The sequence below is a fragment of the Homarus americanus genome, unplaced genomic scaffold (genome assembly GCF_018991925.1).
Source record: "Homarus americanus isolate GMGI-L3 unplaced genomic scaffold, GMGI_Hamer_2.0 scaffold34360, whole genome shotgun sequence".
Taxonomy (NCBI): Eukaryota; Metazoa; Arthropoda; class Malacostraca; order Decapoda; family Nephropidae; genus Homarus; species Homarus americanus.
In genome coordinates this window covers 7,320,977-7,342,012 of record NW_024739403.1, presented here as the reverse complement: position 1 = coordinate 7,342,012, position 21,036 = coordinate 7,320,977, and the positions used below count along the sequence as shown (strand labels likewise).

Sequence of the window (21,036 nt, the reverse complement as noted above, 5' to 3'; positions counted from 1 at the left end):
TGAATATATTGCACATGAAACGTTTATTATAACGGTATAGATGATCCACGGCAGGAAAATCAACCCTCTAGTTTTGAAGATGTCTAAGTCATTTTTGCAGCATATCATCATCACTAATCATATGTTTTTTTTTTGTTTAATCAAGTTTATGATGATAATGTATCTATCTTATCAGGTCGACTGTGGGGTAAGATGACGTGTTGTAACGGATAAGACAGTCAAGTTTTAGCGTGTGTCACGGTCGGTTGTGTGTGTGTGTGTGTTTGTGTCTGTTAATCCCAGCTCAAGGAACATCAGGTGGATGCTGGGACACCCGGGGTTTGATAGTCTTTGACCTGAAACTAAAAAAACAAAAAACAATACAGGGTAATAATAATATATTGGCTGCACCCCTCCCCCTTCCCGCGTCTTAATGTTCTTATACTTGGATGACATATACTGTAGTTAAAAGGATCTACAGTGTACTATTTATTTCTGTTGCTTGTTGCCAGCCTGTAAACGAGTCTATTTGAAAGAAACAATAAAAATTTTTGAAATCACCCATTGTGTAGTTTTCGACCAGGTGATGAAGGACGAAAGTTTGGGTTTTTTAGTTGTAATATTTTGAAATAAGAAATCAATTTATTTTAGTATAGGTACTACAGTTTAACATAAGATCACTCACTATATACTGTACGTGCTTGATATACAGTCGACCCTTATATTGATGTGTGTTACTCAACGTTCCTTTATGGGTATTCCGTATAGCTATTGGCATTAGTTTGCAGAGTTAGGCTTTTGCTGTCAATTTTATGACTGTCCGAGATAACTGTTTTGGTAATTATCTTGACATAATTGGCGAAGGAAATTAATTAACTAGTACATAATGAAATACATCAAGGTGTGTATAGGTTTTATATATAGCGAAGATTATACCGATGAATTTTGGCCATTCATTAACATAAAGCAAGTGCGGTACTCCATGGAATAATGCGGTCATCTGTGGTCTAGGTGTGGTGTACTGCGGTCATCTGTGGTCTGGGTGTGGTGTACTGCTGTCATCTGTGGTCTGGGTGTGGTGTACTGCTGTCATCTGTGGTCTAGGTGTGGTGTACTGCTGTCATCTGTGGTCTGGGTGTGGTGTACTGCTGTCATCTGTGGTCTGGGTGTGGTGTACTGCGGTCATCTGTGGTCTGGGTGTGGTGTACTGCGGTCATCTGTGGTCTAGGTGTGGTGTACTGCGGTCATCTGTGGTCTAGGTGTGGTGTACTGCGGTCATCTGTGGTCTGGGTGTGGTGTACTGCGGTCATCTGTGGTCTGGGTGTGGTGGTGGAGAACTAAGCCTCTTCTTGATTCGGTGCAGAAAGCCATCAACAGAATGAACACCCGAAAGGCTATATCATCGTTTCACTATTTTACAGATACTTGTTCAGTGTTGTGACGAGTTATATTAAATAGAGCCATCACCATTCATCAGCCTTGGAAGACATGTACGTGGTCACTCGTCTTTGGTTGAATTTCTAATCTACAGAATCTTTACTTTCCCAAATTCACTGATACTTCCTACCACAGAGTAATTTTCCCAAGTGATATAACCTACATCAGTTTAAAACATATTATTCTAACCGCCTGCTGTATAAAATCATCTACCTTAGCCAAATCATATATTAAAACTGGTGTCCCTGTAGTAAATCGGACTTGAGCAAGGAGAGACGTCCAAGGGTAGAGATATGACAACGATGCTTGTTCCTCTGTATATTTCATTGAGTAAAGATAAGAGATACAACCCTAACACCACCACCACCACCACCAACAACAACAATAACCAGTTTGCGTAAGAGTGGTACAGAAGTATTACTAGGATGTTAATGACTATCAACAGACTAATTTCTTTTATACATATACAAATTATATTCCTGTTTCCGAAATAACATTAAAGTTTGTAGTTGTTCCTCGCGGAGATAATAATAAAGTGATGTGATTATATGCACATGTAATTTCATAAGAATTTTCACAACGCGGGTGAAAATTGTGTGGGAGTAGTGAATCATGGAAGCACATTTCTAAGGTGTTAAGAGTAAGATAACATTCAACACTATATTTTATCTACAGACCTTGAGCATTAAGCTCATACGATTTACAGTAGGAGCTTACCTATTGAGATCCTCAGCTTAGCGAACACACCAGCGCGAGTGTACCCAGCTTGGCCGCTAACATTACAAGGTCGTAGTTCATCCAACCAGGGATGAAAATAACTAACAAATAATATAGGATTAAAATTACACTCGGTCTAACACCAATGACAACTATATATAATACTCCGACAAGAATTTAACCAATATTATAACCACCGTTTTGGATTAAGTAAGCAAATAGGAAGTATACGTGATAATTTCATGCAATCGTCAATTAGCTTTAAACAGCAACTGACATGTTTGCCGAATAGGGATATCTTGTTAATTTTATTCCTTTAACTTAATGCAAATTAATTAGTATATATATATATATATATATATATATATATATATATATATATATATATATATATATATATATATATATATATATATATATATATATAAATATGCTGATAACCACAAGGAAAAATAATAGGTACACAGAATAGGTAACACCTTTACGTTCAGTATTTATAGAAAACTGACTAATGTGTGTTCATACATTCATTATTATTCTGCCCACCATAATAGAGTCAAACAGTCAGTATTTTCAACAATGTCTTTACGTGCTTTGAGAATTTGCAGCCCGGAAGTCATTGATGAGGAATATAAATATATCTATAATATTGGCTCAAACCTTAAATACCCTAGATCTTTCATAGACAAATGCCTGAACATCACTAAGAAATCTTTTTATAGAACTGATCCCAAGCCCACCCATGACCATAAGAATCTCTTAGTATTACCATTTCACAATTTTTTCTCTCAAATTCCTTTACAACTAACAACCTGGAACGTCAATGTGGCATTTAAAAACTCATGCACTGTTAAACAAATGTTAATCAAGAACTCCCCCAACAACACAATTGGTTGCATTTATAAAGTTCCTTGCAAGGAATGTAATATGTTTTACTTAGGCCAGGCAGGTAAAGATCTTGTAACTAGACTTAAACAACATAAATATAGTGTTAGGACAGGCCAGGAATCCAAAGCTCTGTTTGTTCATTTGAGGGATAACAAGCATTGCATTGACTGGGATAATGCCTCCTCAATATTACCTTGTAATTCACTTGCCAGTAGGAACATTATAGAATCTAGTCTCATTAAACATACCGAAGCAGTCAACATGAATTTGAATAATGGCATGTACAAACTGTACAATTTTGTAATTAAGAAGATTTGTAACCAGGTGAGAAGGTTGGGTCACCTTACCCTCTGACCTGACTACCGACCGTTGCGGTGCTTTTTAAAGATTAGTAGGGTCATTACCTAATACCTGACCATTGTGGACCTGATCTCACCCTCCTCTGTATATATATACCTTGTTTTGTACTTCTCCTTAGTCTGTACTCACCCCTGAAGATGTGAATTACACGAAAGCGCTTGGGAACTTCGTGTTTTCTTTTTCCTTGTGGTTATCAGCATATACCTGGATCACGCGCACCTACAGTGATTTACTTGCATATATATATATATATATATATATATATATATATATATATATATATATATATATATATATATATATATATATAAATACTTTAATCTACAAAGTCGTTTATCACCATGGAATACAAACTATACCTTGACAGACACTCAAGAGACTCAGGGAATTAGCAGCAGAAGACTTTAAAACAGTCATACAGTATTTTCTTACTTCCGCCAGACAGTGAGGACGCTACCAGGAAACTAATACACAGAGCATCTCACCTGAGCACACTATAGGGGCGCTTCACCTGGGCACCCTACCCGATTCCCTCACCTGGACTTCCTATCTCGAAACCCCACGTGGACACGTTACCTGGGCACCCCTCATGAGTAAGGCTTCACTTGGGCATCTAACCATGGAGGTCAAGAAGGAGGGTGAGAAGCCCCAAGAGAGGAGAAAACGGCTCCTCAGACAGGTAAATGATGCAGTGAAATTGTTCTACAAATATATACAAACGTAGTGAGATAAGATGAGGATTAGAAATACTTGGGATAACAGGAGTTGTATTCCTTTGAGCTGCATGTGCTTCGATGCTCTCCTCCATGTACACCATATACCTCTTATAATTGTCCTGCCAAATCTATAATTTTTTTATTGAACCAACGATCATAAGTGAAGAGCCACGAGGTGTACAAAAATAGAGAGCCCATGTTATCTATGTTACCTGTCACAGTTTCTTATGCACTTGAGGAACACCCGAGGTCGTGTGGTCAGTTTGAAGAGCACTTGAGATATAAAGGAATACAAATATAAACATATTATTGTCGACCTTTCTACAATTGATAACAAACTTGACTCACTATAATAACCCAAAAAAATTGTATGTGGAAATGAAACATAAAAGAATTACTGGCATGATTATCTATATTGTTTACATCGACAAACCCTTAAGAGATGATGTTTAAAACTCTTTGTTATGTTCCATCAGCTGACGAAGGTGTTGCAGGCAGCTCTGGGATCATGTATGATGGGCACTTTATTCACCTTCCCCTCAGTCGTGTCCTCAGACTTCGCCAACTACAACACTACCATATACGGCACCACGATATCCATGGAGGGTTACGTGGACATGATTGGTAAGTGAGATTATATTCACTTTCCATTATAGATAAACACCACTTACTGTACTCCTAACACACAACAGCCAGTCATGACTCATTAGGTAGGTACTACAGGCTCTTGTTATATGGTATGAGGCTCTTTATTGCTTTTAAAGTATGATACAGAAAAAAAAAGCCGTAAAGATATAATATTTAAGAACCTGATGCTCCATAGTGTGTCTTAGGCTCTTATATATAACATTTAGTATCATTTAGATGTAACTTCTATCTAACCTTCTCCTATTAGTAATGGATTCTAGCAGACATCTTGCCAATTAATGCCTTCTTGGTAATTTATTCCTAATTAACTAACTTATTCCTGCTAAGCAACTTGTTTATACCATTGGATCATCTCACCAAACAACCTGTCATTATGGATAAATTGTGAGTGATCTTACCAACGTTTTCCTATTTAGTAATTTATTTTCTATGCAGTAAATTAAATGAGTTTGTGGTGTCTTGAATACAGGTTTAGTAGTGATGGCTTCTATGCATTTTTTTCTTTATTATAATACTATGCACAGTGTGGTATACCAGGCGTGGGGTGCGGAAACAGTATCAGTAGGATTATTTCTATATAAATAAACACATTACCAGTAACACAATAATTATACACACTGAATTCTCGACTCGAAATAAATTTGAATGACGTTATTGCCTCGTAACGTCAAAAACACTGTAAATTGTTGAACTTTTGGAGAAAAAATATTAATTAATCTCGTCTAATGAGGTACACCTCCATAACTTGGCTTCTCTGCTTACTAAATCTCTCTTTATGTTTTATCCAAGTAAATATTAACCAACAAAGCTGAGCCTCTCGGGGACTATACTTTAATTATAATTGGTGAATAGTAAGATCCTCATGAAGAGTCACTTTCAAATATTCAAGAAGGATAAACTTTTAGGATTTGATGTCTTAAAAACCCTCACAAATCTCTCTAAACTGTATTGGGACGTGTAGGTCGTGCGAGTTGGTTATGTCATGGTTCAGAAAATTAAGAGAATGATTTACATATAACAGAGAAGAAGAATGAGAAGCAGTGTGTTGAATCTAGGAATTTTGATGGAAGGTAATGGGCTAGCCGCCACTCTCGCTAGGAATCATGCCAATATATAACGAATTATCCAAGTGAGGCGCAGTATATAGTATTCTAGTTGTTGTATGTTTGTCTAAAACTTAGTAGAATGAAATTGAATATAGATAAAGAAACTAATGGGAGAGAAAGCTCAGAAACCGATAATTTACTCCCCCCAAAATATCACAGCCAAATAACAGAGGCAAACTGTGATGTCATAACTAACCAGCGACTAATTCAGGATCACATATGAGTCAAGTTTTTATTTATAGTAGTGATATTGACAGTCCTTCATGTTAACTGTAGACGTGTGCCACAGTTTATTTTATCAGGAATATATAACATAGACATAACAATTTATCCGTCACTGATGAGGACTATTTGCGACTGTGTTTATGTTATTGTTATTGAGGGAGGGGGGGGGGGTAGAGAAGAGGGAGTTTCCAGGTGCTTGGGGACACCTGGTCCTAATTATCCCCTTCATCGTCCCAGTTCCACTGCCCATGAATAAACTTAAAGACTCTGTACAGGTAAAAGATTATAAATTTTCAGCTACATCCTCCGCCAGAGCGTTTTGTTTCCCCCAAGTGCATAAATTATCGTAATCAACATAGAATAGTTAATATCCCTTAAATTATCAGAATATAAACACAATAGATTAAATAGTAAGGAACTGTAGTGACGTTTCCTGTGTCTGTCCACCTACCAAGCAGTTGCCTTGTTACAAACTGACCTATAGGCCTCAGTTGCAAGCTTAAAATGAACAGACTACAGTAAGATAGAGCGTTAGTAAGAGGAGTACAAATGTTATATTATTATTACTTGTGGATTGTTGTGCAAAAAGTGTTGTAATTAAATTAATTTGATGGATAGTGTTGATTTACAGTGATGTCTCTATGATAGTCAGAAGTTGTCAAGATAAAGTACAACTTGAATATATGCCTTGCGTGGCTCACTAACCTCAAGGTAGGAATATTGACTCATGATCAAGTAATGGGAGTAAAGAGAGCGAGGTAATGATGCTTAACATGAAGATCACCGAGCAAAATAAATTCTATATTACCTGTTTACTCACTAGTTTCCTCTCGGTAAATTATTCAAGAAGGACGACTGAGGTTTGGACGTATTATAGATCATATTTAAATAAGTTCAGCTAATGACCTGCCAAGTAAATTCAATATCATGTTTATTTTAGGAAACATTAGATTTGAGTCATGAGTTATTCCTCGCGAGCAAAATAATCTTATTGGGTAAGTCTGGTCTAATTCAATTGCAGCATCATAAACATATAAATACTACCTGTTGTATATAATATCGCTAAGCCTGGACGGACCATCGTAAGGTAACTTAGTCAATTATAACAAACGTTGAAACTTTACAGGCAGTATGGTGATGGCGGGGTCGCTACCTGGTGCCTGGCTGACAGCGTTCGTGGCCTTCAGATTGGGACGACGTTGGTCCATGATAGTGAACGGGGTGGTGGCTGTCGTGGGCTGGCTGGGTGTGGCTCTCTTACCTACCATTGCGGGTATATTGGTATCCAGGTGAGTGTACATCCTGATATACTGTGTACGCTCAGAGCATATAGGGACACACACACACACACAGTTGGGTTAGATTAGGTTAAGTTAGGTTAGTTAAGTTAAGTTTGGAGCCCATATCACGAACGAGGCAATTTTACAAGCGGGGAGGGGGTAACATATACATTTAGAGCCTTGGTGTATTAGGTGTTTCAGATGTGTGTCACATGTGTCTGGTATTAACTCAACAGCCGCGAGCAAGTTCTTGAGTCCGGTGTATGTGCATTGTGAGCCAAGTGTATCGGCCAGGTATGACTAATGTCTGTTTGTAAGCCAGGTGTGTATTTCAGGTATATGACAGTGTGTGTGTGTGTGTGTGTGTGTCAGGTGTGGTTATATCAAAGAATAAAGATGCTTGTTTTGTACAGGTGTGTGTCAGGGATGGCACTGGGGGGATTGTCGGTGGTGATAAACGCCTACTCCGCCGAGTTAGCTGACGTCGACGTACGTGGTATGATGTCCGTGGCACTCAACATGGGCATCTTTTCAGGTAGGCACACACACACACACACACACACACACACACTAAACGGCCAAACATCTGCTTATATTTCCTTAATTACCTTCATATATCTTAAGAAGATTAAAAGATCGCTATTAAAATCATAGCTGTAACTTACAAAAATTCTGATGTCAATTAATATAAAATCATTTACAGCCTCGAGTGTAACAGCTATGGAATGTATTTGCATGTTAGGTTGTATGTTCACCTGAGGCCTCACAAAGACGGATGAACAATATGAAATGAGTGCATTCAGAGGGGAACAAATACTTAAAATTGATTAAAGCTTCGACGTAATTAGATGTAGTTCAAATTCATAAATACTGGAGACTCTTGTAGGGTCATGTTCACTGAATCAACTATAGAGACATAATTTATACCCCTGATGACTGTCGACGCTATAGTGGACTGTCCCCTCTCTCCCTGGATTGACCGGAGGCACGTTGCGACATAGGAGCAAGTTGTACTATGCCACAAACATACCCTATTAAAAGGTAATATCGAATCTGGGTAAACTAAGAAAAGGGAAAAGACGACTAAAAAATAACTAGACAGACGTAAATGAATGAAAAAAAAACAAAAAAACAAATCCCTGTTATATCACATTACATCACTCAGCCCACATAACCCCTTTTCCTTCCTCTGTGTTCGTTAGGTCAGCTGTTCACGGTGTGTATAGGGTATGGTGTCCGTTACTATGTGGTGGCTTTGGTCGACGCCCTCATCCCAGTAGCCTTCGTTCTCTGTCTCATCTGGCTCCCCGAAAGTCCCTCCATCCTCGTTCTTAAAGGTGAGTCTTAAGTATCTACACCCTCATCATACACAGTGTAGGCGATTCAACCTCACTAATATAAGGCCGGAGTCAATTTTTTTTTACAGGTAGTAGTATTTAGAGGTGATGAGTGATAGAGGCTCTTAGTACAATGTAGGAAGATTCACACAATAGCTAATTTAACAGGAAAAGAGGAGGAAGCCAAGAGAGTACTACTGGACCTGCGGGGGGAACACGCTGACCTTCAGGCCGAGATACAGAGCTACAAAGACATGAACACAGCCATGCAGAATGGACCCAGCTGGCGTGGTCTCCTCATTCCCCAAGTCCTCCGTTCTCTGGCCATCGTCTCTACCTTGTTCGTCCTTACTACATTCTCAGGTAGATTGTTCCACTGGCGGAGTATTATTGCTTTTGCACCGGTGACTGTATCTATCCCGCATTTTTTGTACCCAGATATGTAGACAACCCAGTACTGTACCGCCTGAAAACTACAGTTGTACCTTTTCTTGTAGGTTTCATGGTATTGAACGCCAATGCATCGCGCATGTTTGAGGCGGCCGGGTCGACGGTGGACGGCAGTCTCTCAGCCATCGTTATCATGATCGTCCAGGTGAGTTACTCTACCTAGGGGCGTGGGGCCTCTTTTGGTGTTGTGAGTCACCCTTACAGATGCTCGAGGGGGAGCAGGTTCCAGAAACACCACCAACAATAACAAAATAAATAAATAAATAATAAAATAAATAAAATACAGTACATTAATAAATTATGATGATGATGATAAGTGAAGGATCCGGTAACTATGATACAATTTACAGACTGTCTAAAATTGTCTTTATACGCTGTAGTTCAACACGGAAACAGCACCAAGCTAGAAATAATGGCACCATAACTAATGCTCACAGACATTTACTTGTCAGTTAACAACACCAAGGTTGATTTTGAATGACAGGACCCACAATTACAGCCAGGGGAAAAATTAATAATTGGAGAGAGACTTCTGCAACAATTAACGCAGTTGGCACTCATTATGAGGACACAAACACGTCCGTAATAATCAACAGTGCAGTAACTTCAACACGAAACGTCTGTCCCTAAATATTCATATCTTGATTTTCAGTTTGTTTATATTATTATTCATCAGTACACTTAGCTAAGATATTAATGTATCTTACTTTTGGTTATTCTGTTGACGAGCAAAGGAAAAAATCCTCCGGTGTCCCCCCTTCCTACACACACACGTAGAAGTTCTCTCTTAAAAACAAAAACAACCAATGCATGTTGAGTTATGAGGCCATGAAAATAACTCCTCTCTACCTTCCAGTTCGGAGCAGCCTTCGCCGGTTTTTTCCTTATGGACAAGATCGGCCGCAAGAACATCCTGTATGTGGGGTTCTTCCTCATGGGTATTGCCCTGGTCGCCTTGGCTATCTTCGTCAGCGTAACCCAGCAAGCCGAAATAAAGAGGTGAGCAAAGGGAAGGGAAATCAATAGTATATAGTAATTGGGAAGGAAGAAAGAATAACAGAAAGGGAGATAGAAATGATAAGTGATAGAAGAATGAGGACACACATAACACCATGGGTGGCTGGGAGGGAAGACAGTGGGATCATAGCAGTAACAGGAATAACAATAGACAACGATAACAGAGGAGTTGTTATAATGTTCGGAGAATGGGCGTGGGAGAGAGAACATTAGCCAAAGAACGAGTTATCTGTTGTTATATTTCCTCAGCTGCGGGTTATCACAGATACTGTACATCACCAAAGACTATAGAACTAAACTGGGGAGAGAAGGAAATGAAGATATGCAGTAATGTATATATATATATTTGTGTGTGTGGTGTGTGGTGTGGTGTGTGTGTTTGTGTGTGTGTATGGTGTGGTGTGTGTGTTTGTGTGTGTGTATGGTGTGGTGTGTGTGTTTGTGTGTGTGTATGGTGTGTGTGTGTGTGTTGTGTGTGTGTGTATGGTGTGGTGTGTGTGTTTGTGTGTGTGTATGTGTGTGTGTGTGTGTGTGTGTGTGTGTGTGTGTGGTGTGACATAAACCACTTGTATACCTCGTCTTATGAACAGTGTGGACGAGGAGTTGTTGGTGCTCAGCGAGGCGGCACCTGAACAGAGGCGTGGTGGATGGGTGCCTCTGGCCTGCCTGGTGGTGTCCCAGGCGGGGGTGGCTCTTGGAGTCAACCTCATGCCCTTCCTCCTGAGCCAGGAGTATTTCCCCACCTCCATACGTTCACAGGTAAATATACTTTCCTTAAAAGTTTTTGGTGTGATTTTTTTGAAAATTGAGTATGGCTTACTGGCCAAAAAAAAAAACACTTAAGGAGATCAATTATAAAACATCAAGTAAATTATTATCGTTAATATGAGACGATAAGAGCACAAAACGAAGTAGCTCATGCAATCACGTTCTTTTTTATGGAATGACAAGCGTGTGTAGAATTGTACTTGCACTATCATGTTAGTTGCTAGGGAAGCCTCATATTTTTTTTTCTTCAAACGTATAGGGATTATAATTTAGTAAATGTGGCAAAATTCTCCCCGTAATTCAAATATAAAGCAACAATAAATGAACGAATCATTAATGGTAACTCCTCCTGATGTACTTGCCAGGCCAGCAGCATCTGTTTCACGGTGTGGACCATCGCCAACTTCGCACTTCTGCAGCTCTACACACCCATGGCCGTGGGGCTCACTCAGCCTGGACTCTATGGATTTTACGCCTCCGTCTGTGTCTCAGGCATCATCTTCACGGTTTTCTTCATCAGGGAAACGATGGGCGAGAGAGTGGGCTGAGGCTGACCATCCATCTGGCTTCATATTATCTATTGTTATCACCACCTGCGTCTACCTGTCGTTACCCACCATTACCATAAATAACAAACACCTATATTTAAATTTCATATCAATGTTTAAATTACTACTTTAAAGCTTGAGCACATTTACACTGCATATATCATAAAAATGAAAATAAATCCTAGTTATAATATAATTAATGACTTCCTAACCTCAAGAAAATAATGAAGCAAGAAACTCAAATAGAGTGTCAGTCATAATTAGATCGTCAACAGTGATTACAGAAAACGTATTTGGTGTCATATTTAGAGAGAACTACACCATTTTCCTGAGCCACTAACCGTAACTAATAATACTATTATTTATTCAGTAAAATTGTGATACGGGTTTACAATTGGATAAGCATGTTTATATTTATGCCGTTATACAGTTCAGCATAAATATAGAAAATACAGGTGTGCGGTGGACGTAGGCCGTGGGAGTATACAATTTCCTGTGTGCCGAACCACTGCAGGTAAACAACAATGAAATGAAAAGGGATATAGATTAAAGTCTTAGAAAGCCAAATAATTTTTACAGAATAAGTTTGCTTGTTTCTGACCTTATGATTTTAAGTCATCCAATGAAGTAAATCCGCATGTTCAAATTAAGATGTCTATCACGAAACTCAAGTTACTCTAGCTGTGTCCTGTTGCTGTATCCTGTATGGCATGATCGGCTGACCCATGGCTGGAAGCAGGTTGACACCGTCCTCACTATCACAATACAGAGGTCTTGTCGGTGTCTCTAATGATGACCTAAGTTGACAAATGACAAGCAAGTAGGTTCACCCTGACCTCACCTACACGTCCAAAATTTTTAGTCTTTCTCTAAATATATTGGTACGGAAAAGGTATGAATAGGTACGGGAAAAAATATCATACTTTCATACCGTACCGTAATGGGGAAAATACGGTACTATAATCTCGTACCGTATGGGGAAAAATACCGTACCGTAATCTCATACCGGTACCATACTTATGAGAACAAAAATCCGTATCGTACCGTAATTTCGTACCGTACTGCTTTCTTGCTCGAGTATCAATGGTCTCACGCAGAATATTTTTATTCAACTAATTTGTGATATTCTGAGATTTAGTTCATATTTAACGTCACTTGAGGATATTGATGGTCTGGTTAATTAACCTTATGCTAAATATAGTAATTATCAAGGTGTACTGCGAGGCTTTATTCACGTTTTACCAGACAGGTGATGATAAGTCTAACTCAGTACTTTATGGTCTAACAATTGGAGTTCATAATTCTGTTAAATTCGGCCACAAATTGGGTTTAATTCCCTTAATTGCCTTATTAATTATTTTACGAAGTTTAATATAATTCGCCACGATAGTTTTAGTTCGTAAAAATAAAATACCTGTGGGGGTAATTTTTTTTCACACTGTGGTAAATCTATTTTAGCTAATAGAAGGAAGGAAAGAAGGAAGGAAGGAAAGAAGGAAGGAAGGAAGGAAAGAAGGAAGGAAGGAAGGAAAGAAGGAAGGAAGGAAAGAAGGACTCTGTGTTCACTCCTATAGGAAAGACAAGACAATAACAACCACCTGTAGTAAATATTGATATAAGGACCACCATGTAATACGACACAATAACATGGAGCTTTAATACAAAAATATTTAAAATGTTTGTATTATACATCAAATTGGTTTTATTCTCACACAATAACACGTGACATTAGAATATGTGTTTATTTTATCTCTATTAAAGAACCTCTGAGGTGAGAGAGAGAGAGAGAGAGAGAGAGAGAGAGAGAGAGGTATGTTGATGGCTATTCCCTTTATCATTAACCCCCGTCTCCTTTATCGTTAATCTCCTGGCTCCTTTATCTTTAATCTCCTGTCGTTTATCTGTCTATAGTAAATCAGACAAACAGGAAGGAACACACGTGGAAATATATGATGAATAAACCCATATATAGTGTGAGAAAACAATCCGTTCAGTAACCCAGTCCTATTGTCACTGTTGTATACAATATGTGCAATAATATTCAGGTCATATCGAGGGAAGAACAACATTGGGTATATTCCCCATAAAACACCCAACGTGTTTGAATATTATGTCTTGCTATTATCTGTGACACTGTTGGTTTTACGTTTTAACTCAATAATGTTAAAGAAACTATTCGTCACCAAATAATAATTATATTTAATGTTGATTATTTAGTTTATGTTCTTACTGCGCTTTAACAACTAAAAGCTTTAACCCTTTCACTAAGGTGACGCCAATTTTAAAATTTTGTTTCGTTAACGCCAGATGATTTTATTTAGCTCAGAGTGGAGCCAATACACAACAGGGTTACTAGAATATCCTTACTAAGCGCGTTGTAATAGCCTTATTTTAAACGTTAAACAAAATGTAATATAAACATTATTTTCACCATAAACAGATTTTTGTATAGGACTTATTTCATCATCCAATAACTGCAGCAAAAATCAGTCAGCTTAAAAAAATATATACTAGACTTTATATCGCGCCTGAATTAAATAAATATCCACGTTGCAGAGAATTAAATCTAAAACACAACAATAAACTAAGTCATACACAGGTACAGTAGTCGGTGTTTGGCCTCAAGGAAGGAGGGAGGTGACTTCAGCATCCGACTCATAACATTTAAAATCTATTACAGTTTCTTGGGGCAGTGTGTGATGCCTTCTCACCAAGTGGTATTTAACATAACGAATAAATCTTTTGTTGTAACGTTAATTTATACAGTTTAATATGCCAGAAATAATGTTTATTTCTGTATTATGAATCTAAAGAATAAAGCCTGGATATACATGAAGTGTAATATTAATGCAGTTCATGTAATCCTTCCAGCTCTACAACCTTTGCCTCCAGCCTCCGGAACTAAGGTACCTTTTTGCCCGTGAAAGTCAAACCCCGATACGAACTGTGAAAAGTTTTGTGAACGTTGAGAAGATAAACGACTCGCAACTTTTCTTACTATAATCCATCAATACACAATAGTTACCACTGAGCAGAAGCTGTTTAAAGAGGGGTAATTCCTATTTTTATGACAATTAGATAGATATCTCAAGTTGTTGGTTTATCTATTAGAGTGAACGTATTTAATTTTCCTGAGAAACATAAACAGAACAAATAAAAAATGTTTTTCAAGCTCTTCTGGGTGTAGTGTATAAGAGGTTGAAGTATCTGAATCAGTCAGATTTAAAAGTGAAGCAACTATGAGAGGTAGGTGTGAAAGTGAAACAACTAGGGAAGTCAGATCTTAAAGTGAAGCAACTACGGGGGTAGGTCTGAAAAGGAAGCAACTAGGGAAGTCAGATCTGAGAGTGGAGCAAAATATAAGGCAGAAAATTTCAGCAACTTTATGGAGTGTGTGTTTTTTTACATATTGACTGTAACACACACACACACACACACACAGATAAATATGGTCAAATTAATACGACCTTCGCTATCTTCCCATTACCAAACTCTACTTAATTTTACATTGCCAAACATTACTAATTAGGAATAGTAAGAATAACTGAGGTTAGGTACATTATTAATCCTATATAGATATGAGTTCGATTTTTTCACCAATCAGAAATACATTGAACCTGTTGCTGTGTCCCAAAACGAAAATTATATTGATGGTTACGTATAAATGGGAAAATGGCGCCATATAGGATCTCTTTCATCACATAACGATGATTCATTCTGGTCGTTGTTAGAAATTGCGTTAGTAAAATGAATCATGCGTTATCTGCCGCTATCAAAAGGCAATGAAATAAACAAGAGAGATATATTTGAATCAGGATCATCGTCACTGTATGAAAAATAAATAGAAAATGAATAAATTAGTGTATAATATATAAGTGACGGATACGTAGTAAAGGCACGTTCCTCCCAACCAAATATATCGCTTTTTTTTTGTTATCCACAGAAGATAAATTTCCCGCCTCCAGTATAAATCTTCCTGGCGTCCTGATTGTAAAAATATTGCCTCAGACCTTTCTCTTCATCCCATTCTCATCAGGACTCTCTCTATTGCCACACATAAATTCTATGACAACAATACTGTATATATATATATATATATATATATATATATATATATATATATATATATATATATATATATATATATATATATATATATAGAGAGAGAGAGAGAGAGAGAGAGAGAGAGAGTGTGTGTTAAAAAATATGTTGTACAAGAAGAAGCAGAATGAAGTATTTATTATTTGATATGCTTAAAAAAATGTATTTATGTGATACAATGATGCTGAAAGATATTTTTTTCCATGGCTTTAATAAACACTAACGTGTCTCCTTTCAGTATCAATTTGTAAGTGAACTGGACACTGTAACTCGGTAAAAACGTTTATCAAAATAGTTTGATGTGATATCAAAATATGTACAGTATAATGTTTGGTCAGGACAGGCTGTTGGGTGCGCCTTCCTACTCCAGCAATGGGCCTCAATAAACACCCATTTCTCCCTACCTGAGTACATAGAACTCTCAACATATTTTATTAGGATTATGTTTAAACTTTCTCTTCTTAGTTAAAATATTGTAAATGAGATTGCGCTAAAATTGCTATACCTTCCTATAATATAAACCGAGATAAAAAATAATAGTGTAATATTGTAGTAAATATGAAAAATGAAAGTGGGTCCTGGAGGCCTGATGGTAGAGTGGTTATAACACACTATAGACTCAGCCTTTTTCGGTACACGAGGAGACATCGCAGCCGGCACTTTCCCATCTTTAAAATTAGGAATTCATTCATAGCTGGGTTACGATCTGATGCATTTTGGAGCCAAACGTGAAAACATTAAGCGATATGTCGCTTAATTTTGAAAGTCCCGTTAGTTTTGGTTGTCACCCAGTTCACGGTTTAGCCGCCAGGGGGCAATGCATTAAAATATTTTCGTGTAATAACTACACTGCCGTTCATCGGATTTCGCTGATGGGCATTGACATACCCGGTATCCCTTTGTTGTTGCCTATAACATCATGTTGTTATTATTATTATTATTATTATTATTATTATTATTATTATTATTATTATTATTATTATTATTATTATTATTATAATTATAATTATTATTATTATTATTATTATTATTATTATTATTATTATTATTATTATTATTAGTAGTAGTAGTAGTAGTAGTAGTAGTAGTAGTAGGTGGCGAAGGTGTGGCTATTGGGGGAGGCTGGAGGCCACTTTAAAAAAAAAAAGTAGTAGTAGTAGTAGTAATAGTAGTGTAGTAGTAGTAGTAGTAGTAGTAAAAACGCAGCCCAAACAATAATCACAAATCAGAAGACATATCCCCCCGCTCAACCTTTTCCGTGATATTCGTTCAAAAAACGTTAATGGTTCGGCTTCAGTTGAGTTAATGCAATCAGGGTGAGAGGATGGTGTATTGACAGGCTGAACGTGTGTTCATTGTCGAACATTACTTTACATCCAAATCGTTTGTGTCTGTGTGTGAAGCATTCGCTAATGCTTATCCTGAGAGACAAGTGCCAAATAAAACAACAATACACCGGCTGGTAAAAAAAATAATCGAGACACAAGAAGTATTTGTGAAAGGAAACATCACCGGCGCTGATCAGCTTTGACACATGGTGCACTGCTCAATGTTGAAGAAACACTGCAGCGATCACCACAGAAATCTTTGCGAAAATTGTCCCTGCAAAGTGGATTATCCTAACAAGTATAATCTGGGAAGCGTCTTAAATGGTTCACCCTGTAGTGTATCATTATCATTATTATTGTAGTGATTTAACTTATCATTTGTCTATTTTTTGTAAACTTCTTATACTTCTATTACAAAAAAAGAAAATGAGAATAATTGACCATAATAGTTCAATTAACTTTTTGATAGACCTAGTCGGGTTCTTGTTATACAGAAAAAAAAACCTTAGTACAGAAGGTGTATACTGTGTACAGATCATTACTACTGTACGAATTAAACCATGTCCATATCTATTCATTAAAACAAATAAAGTTACTAACTCAATATTCCGCTCTGATAATCATGACTTTAACAGTGATCATTAGCGTCGCCTGTGTGAGCAACATAAAGGTAGCGCTAGTGAGCACAGCATCACCTGTTCTCAGTGTGTTATATGAGGCGGCAGGTGAGCGCCATCATAACTCTGCCCGCAGGTACAATAAACCCGGTGAGTTCATCTTAATTACAAAGGGCTGCTGCATCTCCTTTAATCTATATGATTTGGGGAATTAATTAAACCAAAATCACGTGTTGGTGAGCAGGGACAGCTGGGTGCGGCGCTGTCAATGTCAGGCACTCTACTGGTACAGTTGGTGCAGTAGATGGTATATCACCCTACCAGATGAGGTGGTGTGATACTCTCCCCAGACTCAATACAAAATATTACAGTCAACAATATGGTGCGATAGTAAGCGCAACATACCACAATCAACAATACGGTGCGATAGTAAGCACAACATACCACAATCAACAATACGGTGCGATAGTAAGCACAACATACCACAATCAACAATACGGTGCGATAGTAAACAATACGGTGCGATAGTATAGCACAACATACCACAATCAACAATACGGTGCGATAGTAAGCACAACATACCACAATCAACAATACGGTGCGATAGTAAGCACAACATACCACAATCAACAATACGGTGCGATAGTAAGCACAACATACCACAATCAACAATACGGTGCGATAGTAAGCACAACATACCACAATCAACAATACGGTGCGATAGTAAGCACAACATACCACAATCAACAATACGGTGCGATAGTAAGCATAACATACTACGGTCAACAATATGGTGCGGTAGTAAGCACAACATACCACAATCAACAATATGGTGCGATAGTAAGCACAACATACCACAATCAACAATACTGTGCGATAGTAAGCATAACATACTACGGTCAACAATATGGTGCGGTAGTGAGCGACGCTGGGCACTAACTCACACACACGAATATACTCATCTGCTAATGGATCGTGCTTGTTTACCTGCTGTCTGTTCCACTCGTACAGAAAGACTGTTGAGGGTTCACTTTTCCCGGTGGGTAATGCAGTGATGTTAGTTTATGTTTATAAATTACCGCCTGTATACAGCTCAATAGTCTCAGGTAGAATGACGCAATCAGTCTAATGAGATTTTTCTTTCCAACTGAGTTTTAACGTAGGCGTGGGTAGTTCCTTTCCACAAGGGAATAAGCGACGCTGCATAAATACATCATAAAATAAACTGAATCATTTCAACTGATATTAATTATTGATGTAATAAATAAAAATGTTATTTACATTTTAATGCGACTTTTATGTGGAAATAAGCTCCCAACTAGAGAAAAATCTGCATATAGTGAAAAAATCTAATGAGGGGAGAAATGTGAGTTTTTTCTTCTTCTTTATTATGCTGCCATGTTTAGGTGTGAAATTGTTTAAAACAAAAAAGTAATTTCCTCAAGATTAGCCAACCAAGGGCGAGCGAGTAAAATAAACTTCGCGGATACTGTTCCTCAAACTAAAGAGAACAAATAGATATTTTTGTGGGTTAGGAAGTGTTCGAGATAACTAAAGTTGCAAATAGTTATTAGTTAAATAAGCGCGGCCCACAAAAATAAATGGCATTACCTCGAGCGGCACACTGTGGGTAGTGTGCACCAGCCTGTACATCAAACCAGTGACTTGTGTTTACTAACCTCGCCACTACAGGGAGGAAGGTCATGTTGATAACCACTGAGCCATCGGGAAACCTCTTGTTTAATTCAGTAACAAGTTTTTCCTCCAGAACTTGCAGAAGCTGTATGTCATTCTTCCTGTGTTCCACTGGACACAACTGATCTGTGCCATAATAATAAGTGTATCCTAGAATATCTTAGATGTTCCTAGTAACGCTGAACCGGGATTCGACCTGCTTGAACCACGAACTTGGCTTCCCTTGCGTGCACACACACACACACACACACATTTCCATAAAACCACGTATTGTCCCAATAACTTGTTGGTCGGCAGTTTACCTTGATTTTTATACTATACAGTATCTCGTTCAAAAAATATGGAGACAAATAACCGTTGTGGCAATAAACCGTTGACAAAAATAAAGCTTCAAAGGCAACAGCATAATTTTTGTCCCTTACACCCGTCTACTGTTGCGTATCAATTGTCAAAGGTGTTTCATGACTACGCAAATTCCAGGAGGGTGGAGCGACACCCAATAATCCTGTCGTGTGGGGCGGCGAGGCGAAGCATCCTGCAGTCCACTTGTGTTAATAGTCGAGCAGCTAAATAGGATTATCACCTCACCTAATAGTAAAACTCACTTGTAAAATGTGATTGTTGATGAGCTAGAAAGAGATAAATATTTTCACATAAAAACTTCACACAAACAAACTTGTCAAAACGGTTATTGAAAATATTATTATTGAAGTTAACAATGGTATTATTATGAAGAAGCTAACAACAATATTGTTCAGGGAACCGTGTTGGTACATCTATATTGTGTAACGACACTAATGTATTTACATTATTTTGCGCCATTGTACACAGCAAGGTTTCACCAAGTTAGTAATTACGAAACGACCAGTTCAACAAAGAGCTGTGGTTGCCTGAAGAGGTAACAATATATTCTGCCACGTGTCTCTCGCATTTCTGCTGAATATTCACCACTAAGGTATAATGCGAAGGTTTCTATGCAGGACCCCTGAGGTAAAAGCGCCATCCTAGAGCTGCCGCCTCACACACTGCCTTGCCTGTTCTTGTGGCAATAATATCCTCAGACACCTGGTGTTTTAGTGTCCACAACTCGATGGTTATCTTCTCCTGCAAGTAATTTGCACTTGTGTAAATCCCACGTAGTAGTGCAAACTGAGTGTCTTCCTCACGGGTAAACCGGTTAGCCACACAAGTGAGACACTTTGACATAATCAACAGCCACCAAGCAAAAATTTGGAGACAATTCTGGCCACCGCTGCCTGAGGATGTGCGTCAAGCTAGATGTCGTGTGGGACGATATTTCCTGGGAAGAAAAGGTGAAGCTGAAACATCAAAGACAAAACGCAGACCATAATGCGAGAGAACCTGATATCCAGACGAGTATTTTCCGTTGTGTGAAGGAGTCTTTTCAGGAAGTGTGAGAGTGTCATATTACTTTCTAGTCAGATGTGGGTATTAATATTTCGGTCTTGTTTTGTATATAATTGTGCATGTGAGTGTATATGTCGGTGTATGAATATTAGGACTGACTTAATATAACATAACTTAGATTTAATAAAAACTGATACTTTAATTGTAATGAAGAAATCTATAAAAGGTGATAATAAACGGAGTTACCAAAGAACGATGAAGGAGGAAGAATAAAGTATGGAACTAAAACAATACTCGAGGCTCGACTCATAGCTTAGTACTTTTTTTAGGCGCCTAATTTTGCATTCATCAGTTTATTTTTTGATGATGAATACTTTAGCGTGCATGGTTGGGGAGGGGGGACTTCAAATATTCCAACATTTATATTATTCTCCTTAAAGGATCAAAGGGA

At 37.9% G+C, this 21,036-nt stretch overlaps 1 protein-coding gene across 7 annotated transcripts; it reads left to right on the top strand.

Annotated features, from left to right (window-relative positions):
* The first annotated feature begins 214 nt into the window (after nt 1–214).
* On the top strand, nt 215–11,672 carry LOC121874582 (facilitated trehalose transporter Tret1-like). Of its 7 annotated transcripts, none has more exons than XM_042378785.1 (12): nt 215–366; nt 1,401–1,469; nt 3,827–4,060; nt 4,574–4,721; nt 7,203–7,365; nt 7,770–7,891; nt 8,559–8,693; nt 8,862–9,056; nt 9,191–9,288; nt 10,000–10,142; nt 10,751–10,919; nt 11,294–11,672. In XM_042378785.1, the coding sequence occupies exons 3-12, from the start codon at nt 3,971–3,973 to the stop codon at nt 11,474–11,476; spliced, it is 1,446 nt and encodes a 481-aa protein (XP_042234719.1). In that variant the 5' UTR covers nt 215–366; nt 1,401–1,469; nt 3,827–3,970; the 3' UTR covers nt 11,477–11,672. The 7 variants fall into 7 exon arrangements, with proteins under 7 accessions (XP_042234719.1, XP_042234720.1, XP_042234721.1 ...); XM_042378786.1 differs by having other exon boundaries at nt 3,823–4,060; XM_042378787.1 differs by lacking the exon at nt 1,401–1,469.
* Nucleotides 11,673–21,036: the final 9,364 nt, after the last annotated feature.

Bases quoted from the DNA above. Each gene is read 5' to 3' on its own strand.
- LOC121874582 (XM_042378787.1), top strand. From the start codon at position 3,971: ATGAGTAAGGCTTCACTTGGGCATCTAACCATGGAGGTCAAGAAGGAG. The intron at 4,722-7,202 runs GTAAGTGAGATT...GAAACTTTACAG, and splicing joins GGGTTACGTGGACATGATTG to GCAGTATGGTGATGGCGGGG. The intron at 9,289-9,999 runs GTGAGTTACTCT...TCTACCTTCCAG, and splicing joins TCGTTATCATGATCGTCCAG to TTCGGAGCAGCCTTCGCCGG.